The sequence below is a fragment of the Loxodonta africana genome, chromosome 12 (genome assembly GCF_030014295.1).
Source record: "Loxodonta africana isolate mLoxAfr1 chromosome 12, mLoxAfr1.hap2, whole genome shotgun sequence".
NCBI classification, from domain to species: domain Eukaryota; kingdom Metazoa; phylum Chordata; class Mammalia; order Proboscidea; family Elephantidae; genus Loxodonta; species Loxodonta africana.
Window position 1 is genome coordinate 91,270,987 of NC_087353.1, and position 24,420 is coordinate 91,295,406.

At 44.7% G+C, this 24,420-nt stretch overlaps 1 protein-coding gene across 5 annotated transcripts in view; it reads left to right on the forward strand.

Moving 5' to 3' along the window:
* The first annotated feature begins 10,487 nt into the window (after positions 1 to 10,487).
* Positions 10,488 to 24,420, forward strand: part of SUN1 (Sad1 and UNC84 domain containing 1) — a 46,793-nt gene continuing 32,860 nt past the window's right edge. For 2 of the 5 annotated variants that reach the window (XM_064295937.1, XM_064295939.1), the window contains exons 1-2: positions 11,052 to 11,133; positions 24,323 to 24,419. In XM_064295937.1, the coding sequence (XP_064152007.1) occupies positions 24,343 to 24,419 (77 nt within the window). In that variant the 5' untranslated portion in view covers positions 11,052 to 11,133; positions 24,323 to 24,342. Of the gene's footprint in view, positions 10,507 to 11,048; positions 11,134 to 24,322; position 24,420 lie in introns of those variants that run through there. The other 3 variants (XM_064295935.1, XM_064295936.1, XM_023555893.2) reach the window with 2 other exon arrangements.

Here is a 24,420-nt window from a genome sequence, read left to right on the forward strand (position 1 = left end):
TCTGGGCACCCTCCAGCTCTTCTGGTCTCATGGCAAAAGATTGCTTCCAAGTCTTAAAGACGGGATCTGATATATGGTTACAGACGCGGTTCTAGAGCCAGTTCGGCCTGCTGTTTATTACCATGAGACCTTGAACAGTTCATTTCAGCCCTTTATGTCTCTGTTTCCTCCTCTGTAAAATGGGAACACGAATAGCACTGATTTCTCAGAGTTGTGAGGATTGAATGAGGGAATGCATGGAAAGCACTTAGCACCTATAAGCGCCATGTAAGTGGTAGACATTGTGATCATTACTTGGAATCTGGTCCGAAAGCATGGAAAGCTGGCCACAGACAGAATTATCATAGTGCTCCACACACATGGATTCACGTGCCATGGGACCACACAGGACCTGCCCTTGCAGCCGCAGATACAATGGCTGAAGCAGCACCAGGGTTTCCGCTGTAGGTGCCCCTGCCCAAAGGAGGAACCGGAAGCAAACAGGAAGGAGAACCAGTCCTTAGAGAAGCCAAACTCTGTCCTCAAGAGAAATGGATTTCTTGAGTCCCGGAGGTGGTGCTCTGTCTGGGTAATTTTCCTTCACCTGGTTCTGCTGGCCCTGACATTTGGTCTTCACATGGCTATCCTAATCGAGATGTGCAGAGCCTTCGGTTTGGGTTTCTTACTTAGGCTTTTTTACGCCTCACTCAGGAGTCAGGTTCTGTTTACAACCCAACGGTTGACTCTGCTTGCCAAATCAGAGGTGTGAGTTCACGGAGAGAAACTACCACTGCCTCCTGGAACCTCTGTAAAGCAAGTGTCTGCTGCCCTGGATCCTGCAGTGAGCTGGCCACAGCCTGCTGCATCAGCCTGTGGGGTTGCCAGCCTGGCTGCTGGTGTGGCTTCTGCCTCAGTTTCCCTAGCACTGAAACAACAATGACCACAGCTGCTCCAGACTGCCCAGGAGCATTGGGAGATGAGGAAGTTCCTCCAGGACAGACACTTTGGGAGTATGTAGTTACCAGCACCCTCCTTGGAAGTGAGGAGACCCCAGACTGTTGGAGTTGTCAGATTCCCCTGCCCAGGGATCACAAGCTCAGGCTCTGTTTTCAGGGTGGGGCTTCCCGGGGGAGCCCCCAGGCCCTCCCACCTGCTTCTTCTTCTTGTCCCTCCACAGACTGAGGCCTGAAGCACGGCTGTACTGTCTCTGTGACAGAGAAGGGATCGAGTCCAGTACTTCCTGAGGGGCAGGGCTTAGTTCCCGAGTGTCCCTCCTCTCAGAAACCCAGGCAGGGCCCTGGTACAGAGTTACCCCAAGCGCCTGGCAGAATCTTCCTCCATGTTTAAACGGCAGATCTAATTCAAGGTTTTAACAGCATCAAAGTTAATGCTCTACTTAAAAAAAAGATGAAATGAAAAACCAAGTTTATGTATCAAACGGTTCTTCAGAGAAAAGTAGAGAATAAATAATAAAACCAGAGAACTACACCTAAGAGAAGTGGCCACACAAGGGCCTGTACGGGACAGTTTATGGAGGTTTTAGTCATAATAGCCCCTAACTGGAAATAACCCAAATGTCCATCAACTAATGCGGAGTCAGCACACTATGGCCCACAGGCTGGTCCAGCCAGCTGCCCATTTTTGTAGATAAAGTTGTATTGGAACACAGCCATGCTCATTCTGTTATGTATTGTTTTCGGCTGCTTTCAAGCCACAACAGTAGAGTTGAGCATTTGTGACAAAGAGAATATGGCTCACAAAGCCTAAAACACTTACTATCTGGCTGTATTAGTTTCTGGGGCTGCCGTAATAAATACCACAAACTCCGTGGTGTAAAACAATAAAAATGTATTGTTTCACGGTTCTGGCGGCTGGAAGTGCGAAATTAAGGTGTCAGCAGGATCATGCTCTCTCTGAATCTTCTAGAAGAGTGTCATGGTTAATGTTGTGTATCAGCTTGGCTAGGCTATGATCCTCAGTGGTTTGGCAGACACCAGACTGGGTGCTGTTCCATAATGTAATATAAGTAATCACTTTCCATCATACAGTCTGATGTGATCAGCCAATCAGGTGAAAGGAGAATTTCCTCGGAGGCGTAGCCTGCCTCCAGTATATAAATGGATGTTCTGGCAAAGCTTGCACTCTCGATCCCGCACTCTTCTCCTCGCCTGACCTCTGGTGCTTGGGATATAAGCCTGCGGAGGTCTCCAGCCTGCCACATGACCTGCAGATTTGGGACTTGCCAACCCCTACAAATGCATGAGTCATTTCCTTGAAGTGTCTATCTCTCTCTCTACGTATATACGCTTCCCTGGTTTTGTTCCTCTAGAGAACTGAGACAAGGAGGACCCTTCCCTGTCTCTCCTAGCTTTTAGAGGCTCTTGGCATTCCTTGTCTTATGGCCTCATCACTACAGCCTCTGCCTCCATGGTTACATGGCTATCTTCCCTCTGTGTTTTCCTTGTATCTTTTCTCTTTTATAAGGGTATCTGTCAGATTGGATTAGGACCCACCCCACTCCAGTATGACCTCGTGTTAACTGATAACATCTTCGAAGACCTGGTTCCCAAATAAGATCCCATTCACAGGTACAGGGGAAGGACTTCAACACATCTTTTTTTTTTTTTTTTTTTTAACTCAATTCAACCTATAATACTGGCTCTTTATAGAAAAAGTTTGCTGACCCTTGAGCTAGTGAATTGATAAATTGGGGAAGATGCCTGCAGTGGAATCCCACTCAGCAATAAAAAGGAACAATTACGTGCACCGACATGGAGGACCCTCAAAAGCCTTGTGCTGAGTGCAAGAAGCCAGTCTCAACAAGGTGTATGATTCCATTTATATGGCATCCTGGAAAAGGTAAAACTATAGAGACTGAAAACAAACTTGGGCTTGGGGGTAGAGAAAAGGGCACAGGGGAGATTAGTGGTGTGACATAAAGTTCTTCAGTTTGGTTGTGGTGGCAGTTATACGACCGTATGTATTGATCAGAACACATTGAACCGTGCACTTTAACTATTATTGTATGTAAGTTATAGTTCAATTAAAAACTCCAAGGAACCTAAGCAGCATTTTCAATGCACAGTGCAGTCTGCAGCAGCGGAAAAGGGAATTTAAAGAGGCCATGTTTCTCCTCTCAACAGATCTCCCTGACTCAGCAAATGAGGCCCCCAGAGCTGCCTCAGAAGAGACTTTCTGCAGGACAGAGAGGGAGCCGACAGGTAGGCAATCCCTCCTGCTGCTTGGGGGCTATTGGCCAGCCAGGTGAGGCCTGGAGGGCCCACTGCTAAACTCCAGAAGCTGCGTAAGGTGGACATTCTGAACCTACGGCCAATGTCCAGGGCCTGGGTTGTGGCCTTCAGCCTTGCCAGGGAAATTGGCCCATCTCTCAGGGGTGGGCCCACATGAGCCCCACTCTGGGGTGGATGTGTAAAACCTAGAGCCCTGGTCTTCACTGGGAGTATCACAGGGTCTGGTGTGCAGGTGCAGTGAGACTGAGCTACCTGGCAAGTGTGTTGTGATTGGGGCCTGGAGCATTGTAAGGTCTCAGTGGCGAGGGACAGGGATGGACCCACCCTACCCAGCCCCAGCGCTTGTACAGGCCTGACCAGCACTGCCCTAGACTCTGGTCTCTACTCCTAGAGCTACCTCCCCACAGCCCTCACTAATCTCATAAATTCCTTGGGGGTAATTGAAGCAGGATTTCACATCACCATCGCTACTAGAAACAATAGGCTTTATTTCCCGACTGCCTCCACAAGTGCCTGCCTCCGCAAGTGCCGGGAGCTGCAAATACACCATCTCCAGTTCTCACAATGGCCCTGCCAGGTGATTATTGTTACTCCTATCTCATAGCAGGCAACATGGAGGCTTAGAGAAGCTGAGGAATTTGGTTTAAGGAGAAAGCTATGGAATTTGCTCAGCTCTAGCTGCTGAGCAGGATTTGAGGCCAGGTCTGTCTCACCCTCTCACCTTTGTTTCCTCCCTTAGCCACATATGGTCCCCTTTGGGGAAGTAACTCAATTTGTAATGTTCCATCCTTAACCCCTATCATCATTTTACTCCACACCCATGGGCTAAGGCATTGTAAAATAGAATCACTTTTTTTTTTCAAGTGACAAGAAGTTATTAATTTTGAGAAATTATTTTTAGTTCCAAAACAATGGGAAAGTAGTAAAGTTTGAGAGTGTTGCTCCTCCGCCTTGATTTAAATCTGGTGTTTTATTCTTCACTAACTATTTTGAATTTACGGAGTTATAAGTAAACTGCCGTCGTATTTATTTAAATGATACACAAATAAATTGGCCTCGATTTATTTATATGCTATATGAAGATATCCATATGATATATAAGTATGTTGTTTGTACATACAGTATACTTTTATGTTTTAATAAGAAATATTAAAACATAATGCAATTATTAATATCTAGATATTAAACATTTATTATAAAAATACTTTTGTTATCTACAATTGATAATGTGTCATCTCTGTGACTGAATTTCTACTTCTGGGTAACGCCCTTGAGAAATTATTGCACAGTGCCCAAGAAGACATGCAGACGTTCACTGCAGTATTGTTTATAATAGTGAAGAACAGGAAAACAATCTAAAAGTTCATCAGGAAGAGAAGGAGTAAATAAAATTTAGTCTGTCCTTATTCTGGAGTACACTACACCTGATAAAAGGAATGGATTAAATCCAAAAATATCAAGGGGCTGGATCTGAAAACATGATGTGGAGTGAAAAGAACATGGTACAGAGTGGTATATACACTGTGATACTCTCTAGGGATATTTAAAACACAAAAACAGGACTGTACATTGTCTATGGATGGATACCTGCTCATATGTGAAATGGGCTGGGAAACTACACTAACCTCCTGGCAGTGGTTAGGGTTAGGGTAGAAGGCTGAGAAGGATCCTGGGGATCTTCAGGTCTATCTACATAGACAGCCTATGATCCTCCCCCTCCCCCCACCATAGGCAACCATATTGTATGTTTGGTGTGTGTATCTTTCTAGTTTAAGTCTCCTTATAAACCATGTAGTATTGTTTGGGTGTGTTTTTTCATTGACCTAAATGATATTATGGAAACATATATTGTGGTTTGTCTGGGTCAATCCAGCTTACACCTGTTGTCCCACATAATTATTAACAGGGCCCCTTTTGCCTCTCGGAGTATGCGGCTTGCATGATAACTTATGTGACCTTTTGTTTCTATCCTGTTGCTGGATGTGTCTAGTCCACTGTTTGTGACCACTGCAGTGGGTTCCACAGTGTGCAGCTATTCCAGTTTGCCCCTGATGGTGGTCACCTCCATTGCCTCCAATTGCCACTAGCCCTGGCAATGTTGGGAGGAAGGTCCTGTTCATGTCCTCTTCAGACGTGTGTAAATGGACTTTGGGACATACATCTAGGAGTAGGATTGTGAAGTCACAGGACGTATAAATTTCCTGAGGCTTCTGTAACACATTACCACTAACTGGGTGGCCTACAACAACAGAAGTTTATTCTCTCACTGTTCTGGAGGCTAGAAGTCTGAAATCAAGATGTCGCAGGGCAGTGCTCTTTCTGAATGTTCTAGGGGAGAATGTGTTCCATGCCTGTCTCTTAGTTTTGGGTATTGATGGCAATCCTTGACATTCCTTGGCTTGTAGATAACATCACTTCAATCTCTGCCTCCATCTTCACATGGCCATCTTCTATGTGTGTGTGTGTGTGTCTGAATCTCCCTCTAAGGACACCAGTCATTGGATTTAGGGCCCATCCTAACCAAGTATGACCTCATGTTAATTTGATTGATCTGCAAGGACCCTATTTCCAAACAACCTCACATTCACAGATTCTGACATTAGGACTTCAGCATCTTTTCAGAGGACACAGTTCAACCCACTACACAGGGTGAGGAGCCCTGGTGGTGCAGTGGTTAAAGGTTAGCAGTTCGAACCCACCACCCACTCCATGGGAGAAAGGTATGGCATTCTGCTTCCTTAAAGATTTACAGCCTTGAAAACTCTAGGGGTAGTTCTACTGTCCTATAGGGTAACTATGAATCGGAATCACCTTGATGGCAGTGGGTTTGGTTTTGGTGGTTTGATGTACGTTTCAGCTTATTAAGCCCTGCAGGTCATTCTCCAGTATGGCTGCCCAGCCAACACTCCCACCACCAGTGCATGGGGGCTCCTGTACCCTCTGCATGCCTGCCAGTACATGGCATTATCCATTTTCTAATTTTTGCCAATCTGATGGGTAAAAATTGGTATCTAGTCACCTTAATTTGCATTTCTCCAGTTACTAATGAGTTTGACCATCTCTTTATATGCTTACTGTGCATTTAGGCTTCTGTTTCAATGCATTGCCTGTTCATATCCTTTGCCCATTTTCCTATTGTGTTCCTGTATTTTCCTTGCTCATTTGCAGGAGCTTCTTGTATATTTTAAACAGCAGTCCCTTGTCAGTTTTAAACATTGCAGATATTTCTCCTGATCTATCATCTATTGACTTGTTCCTGGTGACCTTTATGGAACAGACGTCTTTCCTTTCAATATAATCAGACCCATCAGTGTTTCAACATATGGTTTGCACTTTTGAGGTTTTAAGAAGTCCGTCCCCACCACTAGGAAGCAAAGAGAGTCCCCTTTATTTTTTCTGTGACATTAGTGTTTCTTTCCATTTATGTTTCATTCATCTGGAGTCTAGTTTTATTTCTTTAAAAAGAAAATTTTCACAAGAAAATATGACAACATATTAGTTGTTAATTCTGGACAGTGGACTACACATGCATATTTATGGTACTTTTCTATTGAGTTCGCTATGCAAAATGTAGATAGTTAAAATAAAAAAAGAAAAACAATCTATAATTCTCCTACTTGAACATAACCACTAGCAACATTTTTCTGTGCCTTGTATATATGTGTGTGTGCACACACACGTGTTTATACAAACATGGGGTCATACAACATACACTTTTCCCCCTTAATATCTTATTTCCTGAGTGTATTTCACACCCTAGTCTCTGCATTCCTGCTGTAAGGTACTGTTTTCTTTCTCAACAAAGAGTATTCATTTTTATTCTTGTTGTGTGGTTGTCTCTCCTATAATTTAACTTAGTAAGACATTAGGTTCTTAGTCAAGTTCCTTTCTTGTGGTTATCTCACACTGACTAGCTGTCAGGCCTGACGAATTCTTTTTTTTTTTTTCCATCCAGAAAATAGAGACCACACATGTTCTACTTTCTTGAATAGTGAGTGAAAGCCTTGCTTTTCCTTAACTCCTGCCCCAGAGCATTGCACTTGCTGTTCCCTCTGCCAAAAATCTTCTTTCCTGAGTTATCTGCTGGTTCCCTTTATGTTCTGCAGAGCATGATCACTGCAAGGCCTGCCCTGGCCATCTTACTTAAATTTGCAACCCTCTCCCATGTCCTAACCCTGTCTCTGATTTTTCTCCAAAGCACTGTCACATTCTCACAACCATATTTTCTTTGTATAAGTACATGACACACACGAACCATGTATCTGTTACTACATATCTCATCCCTCTAGAACACAGGGTTTATGTGAGCAGAGAATTTGCTTGTTTTTCTCTGTGATGTATCCCATTGTGTGATACACATAGTGGGCATTCAATAAATATGTGTTAAATCCGTGCAGCCCAGTAAGAAGGAATGGATGAGTTGTCCTGACAAGAAGCATCTGGAGTTGAAATAAGGGGAGCAAAAGGTCAGCGGGCTGCACAGGAAAGGCTTCATGGCGTAGCTTCCACACATAAAAAAAGACTGAGCCAATAGAGAGGGAGAGGGAAGGAGAGTTTCTGAGGCAAAGTTGAGGAGGAAGGAGCCAGCAAGGCGTGTGGTAGAAGAGGCTGAGCTTTGCAGCCCTCTCTGGCACTTCCTGACTGTGTCCCAGGCAAGTTACTTTCATTGTCGGGGCCTTGGCTACCTCCTGGAGGCGTTGGACTAGATGCTTTCTAGGGATTAGTGTTTGATTGCTGTACTGAAGGGCCTAGAGCAGCTACTGGTACTGGCACAACCAATTTGACTAGTACAGACCAGTTCAAGCCAGTTCAAACCAGTTGATGTCAATACGAACCTGATTAATCCAGCTAAAGCCAACACAAAGGAGATGAAAGCCAATCAAGGTGGACGAGAGTCCCATGAGGGAATAGCTCCATCTAAGTTGCCCCCCAGTCCAGATGCTTCTGTCATCTAAGTTAGCCCTGGTGGTTGCCTTTCCCTGGTTCACACAGCCCAGCAGAAGAGACAGAAGGGGGTCTGTGGGCTTCTTCCCCACCACGAAGTGTGCTGGGTGGAGGGCAGCTTCATCACTCCTCTCAACTTGCTTCTTGCTCTTTGCTTCCTGCTCCCTCACAGTATCTTAATGATTTTCTCCTTTGCCTTTGATTCTTCTAAGTCCCTGTTTTGCTTTGGCCAGTTGTATTTTCGCCTCTCCACTCTACTTTCCTTCTGCTTACAGACCAAAATGGTAAGCCCTTCGGAGTTTGGCCCATTTTCACGGGGAGAGAGAAACAGTGTCTTTTCTGGAATTCCAGCTAGGGGTGGGAGCAGGTGGGAGTCTTAAATCAATTTAAGACTGAGTCAACAGTGAGAGGGATGATGCATATTGGGTGACTCTGGCCTTTCTGTGGCACTACCACAGTCCTAAGGTAGAAAATTGGGACTCCTAGTCTGAAGGACTTGTCCCAGTGCTCCCCACTCACCCCTCGGCTGTTCCTCTCCAGAGTGGCAGGGACAGAGTTTATCATTAAGGATCCTCAGGCTTTTGTTAACTTTTATTATTTGCCTTCTACTGGGGAGTCTCTCTAAGCCCCATAAGAACCTTCTGTTTCTTCCTTTGGTCATGTGGCATGTGGTTTTGTATCCTTTTTCGTTGCTTGTTGCTGGTGAGTTTTTTTTTTTTTTTTTTTTTTTGTGACTTCTCTGTCATTTCATAGTTATTTGGGGAAGAAGATTGATTCTGTGACCTGTCTTCAGTGCACAATCTTTATCCAGAAGTTCCCACTAACATCTACTACAGTTCTGTCCACAGAACTGTATGAGCCACATGGGAAATTTAAAATTATCTAGTAGCCACACTCAAAAAGGGAAAGATTAAATTAATTTAATAATATATTTTATTTAACCATTCTATCTAAAATATTGGAAACCCTGGTGGCGTAGTGGTTAAGTACTACGGCTGCTAACCAAGGATTGGTAGTTTGACTCCACCAGGCTTTCCTTGGAAACTCTATGGGGCAGTTCTACTCTGTCCTATAGGGTCGCTATGAGTGGGAATCGACTCGACGGCACTGGGTTTTTTGGTTTTATCTAAAATATTATAATTTAACATGTAATAGTATTTAAAAATATTAATGAGATATATTACCTTTTTTCCCCATACTAAGTCTTCAGAATTCGGAATGTATTTTAAACTTGCATCACATCTCAATTTGGACTGGCCACATTTCAAGCATTTAATAGCCACATGTGGCCAGTAGCTACCAAACTGGACATTGCAGGTCTAGAAATAATCGTGTTCTCCATTTCTGCAGGTCCCCCAAGCCACTGAAAAAAAGACAACCACCTCCCCTGTTCCCTTCTTGGCCACTTCTTCTGTTACACACCTATCCCCTCTTATGAAAAGACATGTGTAAAATTTATACTAAGGCTGGGATACAGCCATTGTGCTGTCAGAGCTTTATAAACGAAAAGGAACAAAAAGGACAAGTACAGACCCCATATAGACAACTGAGCTAAAATTGCATTAACACGTTAATATTATAAATAAATATAAATATGTTCTTCATGACACAAGCAACCATGTATCACTGTGGTGTGTGAACAGTGAACTCAATATTAAGAAATGGCTTGATTTTTGAATCTTTTGACTCTCGCCTGACCTTTAACCAATTTGAACCTCAGTTTCCTCCTTTGTAAAATGAGGATAATAATAGCCTCCTCTGGAAACCCTAGTGGTGTTGTGGTTAAGTGTTATAGCTGCTAACCAAAAGGTCGGCAGTTTGAATCCAAAAGGCGCTCCTTGGAAACTCTTTGGGGCAGTTCTATGTCCTATAGAGTCGCTGTGAGTCGGCATCGATTTGACGGCAGCGGGTTTGGTTTTTTTGTTTGTTTTGTTTTGCCTATCTCACGAGATAGTTAAGAAATTCCAAAGAGTTAATAAAAGAAAAGGGCTTTATCACTGCAAAACCCTACACAAATGTGGCCTGTTATTTATTATCTATGTCATTCCTTGGGGTGGAGGATCCTGCAGCCCAATTCCACAAGAGTGAAGAGCTTGCGTTTAGAACCCCAGGGGCAGGAGGCTCGCTCACCCTAAACTGGGTAGCCAGACTTTGGAGCAGCGGGGAAATGCAGCCGGGCTGCGCCGGGCCTGGAGACGCCGCACCGAGCAAACCCCAACGCCGGCCTCGTGGAGGCGAACGTAAGGCGTCCATTTCCGATGGTGCTGAGCCAAGTAGGGACGGGAACGGGGAGCAGGCACATGCTGCGGAGCGGTCCGAGGAGACCCAACAGGTATAGGGGTGAGGGCCAGGCAGAGGGGAGGGCATGCGCAGAGCGCTGCGACCCAGACGAAAGATGGGGCTCCCCCCGAGGAGCGCGCGCCGGGCGGGGTCGAAGCGGGGTGATGCGTCAGTGACTGACTAGACTGGCGATGTGAGGGGGTCGGGGTGAGGAGGCCACCGCGGAGGCCATCCCCCAGGTGCGGTGCTGGCGGCCTCAGGAGGGAACATTCTGGAAGGAAAAGTACAGGCCTAGACCATTCGGCCCGGTTCGGTGACTCGGGCGACTCCGCCCCCTCAGGCCTAACCCCGCCCCTGCAGCCTAACCGCGCCCGATCCCCGCCTACTGGGGGGGGCGAGGTTCGCCCCGCCCCCGCGCCCTGCGTGGGCGGGGTCCCAGCTCCCCATTGGCGGGGCTCGCAGGTATGGCGCTTCGCCATTGGCCTGAGCCTTCAGGTGGCGCTCTCGGGAGTGGTCGGAAACGCGGATTGCTCCCGCCCTCGGCCTCAGGCGCGGCGCGCGATTGGCCAGCGCAGTCACGTCTTCTCCGCGGTCCTGGCCTGGGCGGTGTGTTGTCTGTTCGGGCGGCGGCGGCGGCGGCAGCTGCAGTGGCAGCAGCGGGAGCAGCGGCGAGTGGCAGGTGAGCTCCGAGCGTGGGTCGCCGGGCCCGGCGTTGCAGCCGGCGGGGCCTTCCTCACGCAGCCTGGGACGGGGCGTTGGGGAGAGGCCGGCCGCGGGGCCCGGGGAGCCGCGACTGGAAGGCGCCGGCTGCCTGGGCGCCAACGGCCGCTGCGAGGGGAGGCCGGGCGCACAGGCCTCGAGTCCCTTCGTGTCCCCGGACCCCGCGAATCTTCCGCGCAGGGCGGAGGCGCGCTCGGCTCTGCAGACCCTCCAGGCAGGCGGCGGTCCGCGGCCCCTCAGGCCCCTGACCGCTGACCCTCGACCCCCTGGCCTCCCTAACCCCGTCTGCACCCCTCCTGCTGGCGAGTGCGGTATGCCGGCCGAGCCCCAGCCTCGCGCGACGCCCCCGTCCCGAACGCGCCCCTCATGACGGCGGGCTGGCGGCCCGCACGGAACGTCTTCGCGGGGTGTTTGCACCTAGTTCCAGGGCGCGCAGATCTCTCGGAGGGTGGGTCCCCAGCGGTGGTTTGTAGTGCCCACGTGACGGGGGGCAGCTTGGGCTCGGGGGTGCCCCGCGGCCGGCCTTCTTTAGGTGCCGGGACGCGAACCTGTTACTGACCTGTTCTGCAGCTGCGGCATCCTTCAGGTGGAGGGGCAGTGCCCTGAGCGGGGTCTACAGGTGCAGCCCCCGGACCAACCCACACAGCTGGGATGATAGCTGAGATGGTCATGGTCAGTTATCCAGGACTCCAAGGAGGGACTCTGCTTCCTGGCAGATGAGGGCCCTTGGCTTAGAGTTGAAGGGGCATCCTGGCCCCACAGGGGACCCAGGAGCCCCCACTTTAACAGCTGCCATTCCAGCGATGCAGGTAGCTGTAAAATTTCAGGTCCCTCAGTTGGATTTACTGGTGTTTCTGTAAATTTGACAGAAATGCACTTTGAAGTTGCCTGCTGAAGCGGAAGAAACAAGTATTCATCTTCTTTACCTACCTCACGGGTGTGCGGTCTTGGCCTCTGGGTTGTAGATGTGAAGTGCCTAGAACAGTGTCTGGCATGTAATAAGCACTCAGGGATATTATTACTGTACTTTATTCCCATTTCTCAGTGCATATGGGAAGTAAGATTTGCCCTCCTTGCATGTCAGATCTCTTCGTCCATTGATGGACATTTGGATGGTGTCTACCTTTTGGTTATTGTGAATAGTGTGACTGTGAAGATCCATGTACAGCTTTTTGTTTGAATACCTGTTTTCAATTCTTTTGGGTGTATACATAGAGAATTGCTGGGGCATGTGGTCATTCTGTGTTTAACTTGTTGAGGACCCACCAAACTGCCTTCCACAGTGGCTGTACCATTTAATGTTCCCACCAGCAATGTATGAGGGTTCCAATTTCTCTATATCCTTCCCAACACTTGTTATATCCTTCCCCCTTTTTGGTTTGTTCTATTATTTTTCAAAATTTTTACTTCGGTGAAATATATGTAAGAAAACTTTTCAACCGTTTTTACATATACATTTCAGTGGTATTAAGTACGCTCACCATATTGTGCGATAATCACCACTGTCTGTTTCCAAATTTTTTCATCACCCTTAACAAAAATTGTATTGCTTAAACAATACCCCATCTCTCCTTCCCATCTGCCTCAATTAACCACTAATAACCTTTGGTCTCTATACGTTTGTCTGTTGTGGATATTTCATGTAAGTGGGTTCATGCAATATATGTCTTTGTGTGTCTGTTTCACTCAGCCCTTACCCGCTTTTTTTTAAGACCATCCTATTGGGTGTGAAGTGGTATCTCATTGTGGTTTTAATTTGCATTTCCTTAATGACTAATGATTTTGAGCACCTTTTCATGTGCTTGTTGGCCACTTTTAAACTTTCTTTGAAGAAATATCAATTCAAGTCCTTTGCCCATTTTTTAATTGGGTTGTTTGTCTTTTTGTTGTTGAGTTGTAAGAGTTCTTCATATGTTCTGGGTACTAGACCCTTATCAGATACATGATTTGCAGGTATTTTCTTCCATTCTGTGGGTCGTATCTTCGCTCTTTTCAGTGTCCTTTGATGCACAAAATTTTTAACTTTTGATGAAATCCACTTTATTTTTTCTTTTATCGCTTGTGCTTTTGGTGTCATATCTAAGAAACCATTGCCAAACCCAGAGTCCTGAAGATATACCCCTATGTTTTCTTGTAAGTATTTTATAGTTTTAGTTCTTAAATTCAGGTCTTTGATCCATTTTTACTTAAATTTTGTATATGGTGTGAGGTCATGGCCCAACTTCATCCTTTTGCGTTTGGAGGTTCAGTTGTCCCAGCACCATTTGATGATGAAAAGACTGTCCTTCCCCCTTTGAATGGACTTGGCACCCTTGTCAGAAATCAATTTGTTATAGATGTATGGGTTTATTTCTGGACTGTCAGTTCCGTTTCATTGACCTATATATCTGTATCTTTATGCCAGTACCACAGTGTTTTGATTACTGTCAGGAAGTTTGAGCCCTCCAACTTTATTCTTTTTCAAGATTGTTTTGGCTTTTCAGGGCTCCTTGCAATTCCGCATGAATTTGAGGATCAGCTTTCCATATCTGCAGAAAAGACCACTGGGATTTGATAGGAATTGCATGGACTCAGTAGATCACTTTGGGGAATATTGCCGTCTTAACAATATTAAGTTTTCTAGTCCATGAACATGGGATGTCTTTCCATTCATTTAGATCTTCATTAATTTCTTTCAGCAATATTTTGTAGTTTTTGATGTGTGAGCCTTGTACCTTCTTGGTTAAATTTATTCCGAAGTATTTTATTCTTCTTGATGCTATTATAAATGGAATCATTTTCTTAATTTCTGTTTCAGATTGTTCATTGGTAATGATGTTAGCTGTGGGTTTTTCATAACTATTTTTTATCACGTTGAGAAAGTTTGCCTCTATTCCTAGTTTATTGAGAGTTTTTATCATTTAAAAAAAAAAATTGCCTTCAGTAAATTCTGACTCATGGTGACCCCGTGTGTTATAAAGTAGAATTGCCCCGTAGGGTTTCCTTGGCTGTAATCTTTATGGAAACAGATTGCCAGACCTTTCTTCTGTGGTGCCACTGGGTGGGTTGCAACCGCCAACCTCTGGGTTAGTAGTCAAGCACTTAACCATTGGTGACAATGCTTTCTGTGCATCAATTGAGATGATCCTGTGGTTTTGGCTAATTGCTTCTTAAGCAGACTTTCAGTAGTCGTCGATTCCTCCTGGATTTTTCGCCTCCAGAAGTAATTAGGTGCCACTGATTCTTGAGCCTTCGGAGGTTCCGTAGTGAAAACTGGCCTACTTCCCAGCATTCTCCACTGCAAACTTACAATTCAGCTTTTTCTGCCGAGCCAGTGTTCCTTCATCCATTTGCTTTCTAGCTTTCAAAGTTTTCTTGCTATTGTCTTCTCTCCCTTTTTGTTCTCGTGGATATATGCCTTTTTAAAAAATCCTCCGTTTTTCAGAGGGGTGTCTGGAAGATTGTGAAAGTTAACATTTGTGTTCAGTGCACCCTTTTTAACCGGAAATTCCTGGGTGACCTGTTTTAAATGAATGCTGATATTTAATGGCGTGTGTGTTCAGCTCGTAATCAGTGTGTCCTGGTCCTGAACGTATGGTGATTAAACGGTCTCGTAGTCAGCTCCTCATCAGCTCTGAGCATAACATCAATTTGAATTTACTTATAGTACATCCTGGGCAGCATTTTTTAGTAGTAGAAGCAGTGGTAAGGAGCCCTGGTAGTGCAATGGTTAAGCGCTCAGCTGCTAACTGGAAGGTTGGTACTTCACTGTGAGTCGGAATTGACTCAGTGGCTCCCAACAAAACAACTATAAAGCAGTGATGGAACAGGATGGAACCGAACGTTAGGTTGCAGCTCTTGCACGTCCTTAAACGTTCCAAGGCGAGGCGAGGGTGTAGGGACTGCAGTAGCTTCACAAGGCCCACTGACAGTCAGGCCAGGTGGTCCTGAGCTCACCAGAATAGGATTTCCCACGTCGGAGTTCACGGAGCGGAATGGGAAATGGAGATCAAGGTTGGAGAGCAAGAGTGCGATGGAGTTTACGGTGGTCCTGAAGCCGCAGCAGCTGTGAGTATTCCAGTAGGTAATTGTGTCGTTGCCGCCCGCAGGAGGGCTGCAGTAGGATTGAGTGAATTGAAAACAATCATTTTCTTCTCCTTCCCCTTCCTCCTAAATTTGGAACTCATTGCTATTTTGGATGCTGTCCCCAGTGATTTTCAGATAGAAGAGAGGAGGCCTGCTACATCTGCGATTGAATTTGTCAACTTTCATCAGGACAAAGTAAACTCACAGTTGACAGATGGAAAATACAGAATATAATGTTGCTGCTTACAATTATTATTATAATTATATGTGATAATTGACTCTACTTCATTAAATACCTTGTACGATTCGTTAGTTGGTTTTACAGCTTTAATTATGTCTGTAAATAAGCATGGCTGTTAGGTTGGATGCTTTGTTTTTCATGTGGTGTCCCAGGGGCTGTGTGAATGGTCATATTGTTAGGTGCCATCGATTTGGTTCAGGCTCATAGTGACCCCTGTGTATAGCAGACCGAAATGCTGCCTGGTCCTGCACCATCCTCACAATTGTGGCTGTGTTTGAGCCCATTGTTGCAGCATGTCAGTCCAGCTTGTTGAGGGTCGTTCTTTTTTTTCACTGATCCTCTGCTTTACCAAGCATGATGTCCTTCTCCAGGGACCGGTCCCTCCTGATAACATGTCCAAAGTTAAGTGAAACGAAGTTTCACCATCCTTGCTTCTAAGGAGCATTCTGGCTGTACTTCCAAGACAGATTTGTTCATTCTTCTGGCAGTCTGTGGTATTTTCAATATTCTTCACCAGCACCTTAATTCAAATGCTTCAGTTCTTCAGTCTTTTTAATTCATCGTCCCGCTTCCACATGCATATGAGGCAGTTGAAAATACCATGGCTTGAGTCAGGCGCACCTTAGTCCACAAAGTGATATCTTTGCTTTTTCACACTTTAAAGAGGTCTTTTGCAGCAGATTTGCCCAGTATAATATGTCGTTTTATTTCTTGACTGTTGCTTCCACAGGCATTTTTTGTGGATCCAAGTAAAATGAAATCCTTGACAGGGTCAGTTTTTTCTTTGTTTATCATAGTGTTGCTTATTGGTCCAGTTGTGAGGATTTTTGAAGGCTGTAGTCTTTGCTATTCATCAGTAAGTGCTTCAAGTCCTTTTCACGTTCAGCAAGGAAGGTTGTGTCATCCGCATATCACAGGTTGTTAATATCCGACCCTGATACCACATTCTTCATGTAGTCCAGCTTCTCAGATCATTTGCTTAGCAGACAGATTGCATAAGTATATTGGGGGGTTTTAGTTTAGGAGAGTAAGATCTCTGTAACAAGTGCTGTCTGGCGTTTGTACAGAATAAGGCTGCAGGTAGGAGACATCAGTGGTGTAAAATAACAGGAGTGGCTCTCTGATTCCCGGCGGGGCAGGAGGACTCCCGAGGGTGTGCACTTGCAAACAAAGCAGTGCTTTGTCGAGCTGCTTTGCTTTGTTTTTAGTCATTCTGCCTACTTTATATTGAATTTTATTTAACATTATTGGAAGGCGTGAGGTATATTCTAGAATATGTAAAGCAGGTCTTTACTTGCTTTTTATGTTGTAAAACTTTACAAACTTGAAAATAGTCACCTTTGCCTGCTGCCTTATATTTGGGTGGACAAAGCATTAAAAGAATGATCTGAAAATGGTATACACTGTTTACATTTGCAGACAAGTCAAATTCTGTAATTACTGTCCCCAATTAGGAAATGAAGCAGAGTTGACACGACTGCTCTCATTGGATAAGAGAATGCAAGAAGTACTTTAAATCCATTAGGAGAAAGAACCAAGAGGGACCATGGATGCATGGCCCTAAATGGTTCTCATAATTTCTTATATCACTTTTGGAATAGTTTTTCCAAGGGTGTGTTCAGGCAAGGAGTAGACATTGGTCAGGGGAATTCAAGAGTCTTTAGTTTAATGCTAAAGCAAGCAAGGTGTATAGAATTGGTCCTCCTCTTTTCATTGGAATATACAAAGTGTTATTTGTCCTGCAGGTGGGTTTTGGATCCAAAGATGAATAAGGTGCAGTCCCTTCCCTCTTTGAGAGCTCAAGGTCTAGCTGGAGAGAAAGACTTATTAGTAAGCAGTTATTATAATTTGTGTTAAGTGGTGTTACCAGATTGGCACTAGAATTGGCCCCTAGCTTAGCTGGGGGAAAGGGAGGGTCTGAGAGGGCTTCCTGGAGGTGGTATCTCAGCTCTGTGTGAAAGGTAAGCAAAAGTCAGTCAGGTAGAGCTTGGGGTACAAGCGGACCAGGGGATAAAGAAGTAAGGAGTGCATCCCAGACAAAGAGGACACTCATTGCAAGGAAAGGGTAGAGGAATGACAGGTAAGTGGGATGGGGAGGAACGATACCTATAGCTCTGTGTTCTGGAGTGTGAAGGTGTGGGTTGGGGGGAGGAGTTTAGGAGGGAGGAGGAGAAGGGACCAATGTGTTCCAGAGCCTGGGTCATGCCCATAAGGTGGTGGGAGTCACAGGAGGGCTTTAAAGAGAGTGAGGTAGTCTGGTCATTTTCTAAAGAGATTGGTGTGAGGGGGGCAAGACTGGAGATAGGGCAAGTAGTCAGGGGCACGTGCAGGAAGCCAAGCAAGAGGTAGTGGGCCAGGCTGACAGGTGGAAGGGGTGGCGGAATGGCTTTGTGATGGATAAGTGACAGGAGATGGTGTTGGGAGGGGTAGGTCTCTGGGACTGAACTCAGTCTGATCTGGACCTGTTGAGTTTCAGTTACTTGTTGGTGGTGAGGTGGAGATACTCAACAGGAAATAAAATCTGGTACCTATTCACTATATAAAAGGAGTCCTGGTGGCACAGTGATTAAGCGCTCGGCTGCTAACCTAAATGTTGGTGCTTCCAGTCGATAAAGATTTATAACCAAGAAAACCCTATGGGGCCGTTCTCTGTCTTATAGGGTTGCTATGAGTCAGAAGCAACTCGACGGCACCCAAGAACAATAACGACTCACTATATACAAATCTAAATTACAGATGGATTAGATAAATCACAAGTGGCTTGAAATGTAAAAATTACAACAGTAAGAGTGGTGGAATACATACAAACGATGCATATATTCTTGGACTAGGGCAGGCCTTCCGGAGCAGGACACAGCACTCGGGAAGGTTTGAGAGAGTGGCCATGAGCTAGACTAGGGGAGGGACCCAGCAGTATAATATGTAAGAGGGCAGTGTCCTTCTATGGTTTCCTGCAAAACAATAAGAAAAAGACAACCCCCCAATAGAATAAGAAATACAGATGTCTGAGAAACATGAAGAGGTATTTTAAGCCATTGATAAACTAAAGGAACACAAAGGAAGTCAGTCAGATCTGTGCCTATCAGACTGTCAAAGAGTGAAAGCCCCGCATGTCCTGGGTTGGGAAGGAGCATTGTTGCACGTGGTGGTCGCCCCACTGACCATTACTAGCTGTCACTAACTACCGGCCAGCTTGTTTACTGAAGGCCGTGTGCTGTGGACTAGAAACATCCTTGTTGGCACTCCTCATCACACTGGTTATAAGTAAATTTAGCACACTCCAGATTTGAACAAAATACAGTAACCCAACATAATTTATGCTTTCTGTATTCCAATAAGAAAGATCCTTTATACTAACATGTACGAAAAATATAATTTGACATTGGGCATTGGCTGCAACAGTGTGATAAATATCACAGCCAGAGAAGTAGGGTTTCTTAAAAAGTCCTAGAGGACTTATCATTGGGAGGTGTAGCCCTGTGATAACTTATCTTCACATAACCCAGCCTGTTGTCATCGAGTAGATTCTGACTCGTAGGGACCCTGTAAGGACAGAGTAGAACTACCTCCGTAGGGTTTCCAAGGCTGTAAATCCTTACGGAAGCAGATTGCCACATCCCTTTCCTGCTGAGTGGCTGGTAGATTTGAACTGCCAACCTTTCAGTTAGCAGCCGAGCACTTTAACCACTGTGCCTCCCGGGCTTCTCTTATTTTCACATAGAAGCCGTTGTTTTACTTAAAGCACTGTCTGGGGCTGTGTGTGTGTGAGTACATATTATATGTAGAGATTTGTATGAAGTAAATGGCTCACAAACTCGTAGAGGCTGGAAAGTCCCAAGTCAGGCCAGAGGCTTCTCCTGACGTACGTAGCCGCAGGGGCTGACGAACCCAAGATCGGTAGGTCACATGGCAGGCTGCTGGCTCAAGTCCCAAGAACCGGAGGCCAGATGGTGACAAGCCGGATGCAGGACCCGAAGCAGAGCAAAAGCCAGTGAGCTTTGTCAGAAAGTCCACCTATATTGGGTGCAGGTCACACCCCCAGTGAAACTCCCTTACAACTGGTGAGCTGCTTATAGATCTCATCATGGAGGTGATTACATTATATCAGATGTCATCAAGGAAGTGATTATTACATCATTACCTAACTGCCCAACTGCATCGTAACTGCCAAACCACTGAGAATCATGGACCGCCCAGGTTGACACACAGCCATAACAAATGTGGAGCTGTTTTCTTGATGTAAACAAGCTCATCTAGCCTACCCTTCTTCCTGTCATTTTGTCATTTCCAAAAAAAGCGACCAAACCTTGCATCACTGCATTGTCTTGGCTGGGAACAGTCTTATAACACAGAGCTACTGGTGCTAACAACAGCTGCTTTCCTTTAGTGTTTTACCTGGTGCCAGGCAGTAATGGTACTACTGAGGTCTAGGTGCTACCGTTACTCCCAGCTTATGGTGGACAGGTACTGTGCCTCCAAGCTCGGTGTCCTGCCCCTGGTATTTGAAGAGGTGGCAGGGTCAAACTGCCATACAAACGGAGACTGGTAGTCCTTTATTTTGAAAATAATATTTCATGGGTTAGTTTTTTTAAAGTATAAAACAAATATCTGCTCTTTAAAATTTTTTTTTTCAAACAGTACATAAAGGGTTAAGTGAAAAGTAGTCTTCCATTCCCCAGAATTTACCTTGAAGTTCAGTGTGATGTTTTCCTAGGAGGTTTTTAAGTGTGGCTTCAGGTCTGTGTGTGTGCATATATGGTTTTACAGTGTGTGTGTGTGTGTGTGTGTGTGTGTGTGACATGTGGCATTCTATAAAGCCTTTTCCCAGTATTTTTAGGTTATAGCTTTGTTTCTGATATGCTGTTTTAAATGATCGGTTCATTTTTGCAGATTCTCAGTCCCTTAGTATAAATCATTGTTCTTTCATAAACCAACATTGTTTTGCTTTCTCAAAATGAAATTCAAGGTGGAAGCAAATTCGTGTTTATTATGTTGTAGAAGTTATTACATTGGGTATGCTCTTTGGAAAACATTTCTAACCCAGTATGTTTTTTTTCCATAGGCAAAATAATACATTTATTAGTCTCTGTGTTATTTAGCTTTAATGGGCTTAAGATCTAATCAAAGAAATTATGTTAGGATTTAGTACTAATTTTTAAAGCGGACTTCATTTATTTAATTTTAAAAGAGGCAGTTCTTACGTACAGGGCAAGTGTTAAATGGTGAGTGAACTTACTGTTGGCTATCAGCAGCAGTGCCAGCACCGTGGCTCCTTGGAGAGCTTGTTAGGGAGCTAACAGGTTAACTGGCCGGGGTTGAGCCTGCCCGTCCAATCCGGCCCCAGAGCCGCTGTGACGGTGCCGCCTGGCAGATCGGATTCCTGGGCCTGTCTTTGTGGAGGCCGGGAGCCATTTTGGGGCTGCAGTGTGGACCGGAACCTTGTTCTGTCACCTTAGAAGGTCCCTTGTTGGAGGTGTGTGGCTCTCAGGCTCCGCAGGTGGGGCACTGATGGCAGCGCCGCTCCAAGTCCTGGCTCGCCGGGCTTGTCATGAGAGGTGTCACCTGCTGACGGTCACCTGGACTCGAAGCAGAGAGACTAATCTGTGTTCTCCCTGGAGAATTTGTGGATGAGATGCAGGCTCTGAGCATTAGACCCCTGAGATAAGCATCTGCAGGGCTGAGCACCACTTTAATTGGAGGCAGGAGGAGGTCTGCCTGTGGCAAGTTCAGATTATTTCAGATCTCAGTGCCGCCTTAGCCTGTTTTGGGTCAGGCTCACTTTTGTCTCAATTCACTTGGTCCGTGACTGCATCAGTTAATAGAACATTTGGTTTTTAACATCATGTTATAATCTTTATAACACTTACAGTGCTTTGGAGCAAACTCCATTTGTTTTAGTAGAAAATAATGACCTACTAGGCGATGATAGTTGTAGTTTATAGAGCTGAAACGGAGTGCTGCATGGCCTTGCAGAAGGCTTGTCTGCCTTCAGGTTTTCTGTAGGACTGCAAGCATGGCTAAGAAAAGAGTGTGTGCTAATTTTACTTCGGAACACTATAGTTTTGTTCCTTTGCTTTGTGCCATGTGTTTAAAGCTCCATTTTTAACCCTGTGTGACTGGTAATTTTTGATATTTTTCAGGTCATTTTTCTGGATTATTAGTGGATTAGCAGAGACATTCTAAATACTAAAGGTTGAGATCCTCTGAGAGGGTAGGAAGGAAATCCATTTTTAAGCAAAGCATTCAGGAACAAAAAGGGAGCTGTATGTTCTTGTCTTTATCATGTAGTGTAAACATGGCACATGTGATATAAAAGGAGGGACCCGGAGTAGCTTAAGAAGCTTAACATCTAATTTGAAAGCCCTGCCAGGAAGTTTTATCTTAGATGTTCACACGTGTGCGTAATTCCTAAGTCTGAAAGCAGAGTTTGCACCTGCACAGGGTTTTTTTTTTTTTACTGGCCCCAGTAAAACAGGGGTGGTTTGCCCCACGTGATACATGATAGCAGGAGGCAGTGAAGCTCGTAGGAGCACATTTATTTGCGAAGTGCTGGGTCACAGATTAATGCCAAGGTTCTCTGAGGCCTCTGAAACGTTTCACCTATTTCTCACCTACTGTCTTAATATTGTTCAGATTTGGGGCACAAATTAGACCTTCCTTGAGTCTGAGAGGATCCTGATTCTTCTGGGTTTATAGGCTTCTAGCCTTTGTTTCTTTACAGCATTCATGTCTATAAACTTCAGGGGCATATGAGTCCATGCAAGAAGTGATCGGGTCACTACGCATGTATTGAATACCGATGAGACTATAGGTATTTAAACAGAAGGCTTAATAATGGTGAATAATGCCAGTGCAATAAAAAATTCAGTGCAGAAACGAAGTTAGGAAGTGTGGTTTTGTCAGTGAGTAAATTATAGGGGATAAAAACAATGAGTTGGATGTCAACCCTCAAGCATGGGAGTAGTAACGAGATGTGAACATCACCACCAGTCCAGCATCCTCAGAAACCACTGACGCTGTCTTCGAGGGCCGCGTGGACAGTTGAGCCAGGGAGGGCCCTGTCAGGAGGTGGGGATGTGCAGGTGAAAGGGGGGAGCACACAAGGTGAGCCCAGAGCACTCATGCTCTTCTCTGCTAGAGCTCTGTCCTTCAGTTTGTGTCACTGAATCTCAGTGAAGTGTTGCTCAAAGTAGACAGAAGGGGTCTAGGCTGATAAGCAGACTTTAAACATGTACATGAATGAAATAATAATCAAAGTTAATTTTATTTGCAAAAGGAGGTTCCAGTATATATTCATAGCGTGCCAAGTAAGGATGAATTGTACTTGTTGAATGTGTGTCCTGGGTAGGCTTGCGGGGCATGGCGTCTCTGAAGAGGCCAGAGAACTTTTGAAATGTTTTTAAAAATTTGAGAGTTTTGTGTTGTCTGTGGAATTTCGTAGCACAGTAAAATCCCCATACAGGAACAACGGTCTTTATTTCTATGAATACTTAACTTTTGAAAGAATAATTGGGGCTCTTTCTTTCAGAGACGTGTGAATCGAAGTGCTTTAGGTTTAGCCTATAGAACTCAGTCATTGGTACAGAAATATTTTATCCGGGATGCCCTTTATTTTTAGTTTCATCTTCCTTGGATTTTTTTCACAGCAGCTTATGTGATTCATGTTACTAGTGAGAGAGTTTTTTTTTTTTTAATTTGGGTGTGTGTGTGTGGGTATTTTTAGCCAGAGGAAAGTTTGAGTCACTCCAAAGAACTCTCCATGACAACCAGAGAAACAATATGCTCAACATTTTTTCATTAAAAAAAAAAAAAAATGAGTGTTTTCTTCTGGGGAAAAGGAAAAGCATAAATGACATTTTAAGCATACCGTTCATCTTCTTGTTTGTTTTCTGACTCTGAGGTGCCTGTGAAAAAGCTTCTGCTGTCTGGGAAGGTATTACAGTGCTTACGACAGAGTGAGAAGCTGCTCTGCTTTATAGCCAGTAACACAAAAAAGTGATTTCAGAAGAAGGAGGACGTTGTTATTTTTACATCTCATTAAGAATATTCTTTTTTTTTAATTGTTGTAAAAATATATATAACACTACATTTGCGATGTCAACAATTTCCCCATGTACAATTTAATGATATCCATTACGTCAGTCATGTTGTGCAGCCATCACCAATAATCCTTGCCAAATTTCCTAGCACCGTAAACAGAAGTTAAACTCACTGCTTCCTCGACAGTGACTCCCTCTGTCCCCCACCCTCTTGTCCCTGGTAACCGCTAGTAAACTTTGGTCTCTATCCTTTGCCTATTCTAGATATTTCATGTAAGTAGGATCATACGGTATTTGCCCTTTTGTGTCTGACTTCTTTCACTCAGCATCATGTTTTCAGGCTTTGTCCATGTCATAGTGTGGAGCAGAACTTCCTTTCTCTATGTTGAGTAATATTCCATGGTATGGATAGACCATATTTTGGAAGGAGAACATTTTAACCCCTTCAGGAATTTAAGAATAAATTTTGAGAAGGGGTTCTGAGTTACTTTCAGTACTTGTTTTTGAAAGTGCCCGGATTTTCAGAATAACAAATAGGTCAATTTAGATTTCCCCTTGTTGCTTTTCTGTGGATGTATTATTTTGAGGGCTGTAACAGACATGTTTTGTGGACTCATAACTATGAGAAAGCTAGTCTTCTTTAAAAAAATCAGAACAAAACTACCGATACTGGCTTTGTTTTGTGAAGGTTGTTTTGGTGGTGACATTTAGGCCGTCTTATGCAAGTAACACAGATTGACTTCTCTGCATATTTTCTAACCCTTTTAAAAACCCTGCCTTCCTTTTCTCTCCACCTTCTGCAGTATGATCTGAGATCGTGAACATGGATTTTTCTCGGCTCCACATATACACCCCTCCTCAGTGTGTGCCAGAGAACACTGGCTACACATATGCACTCAGG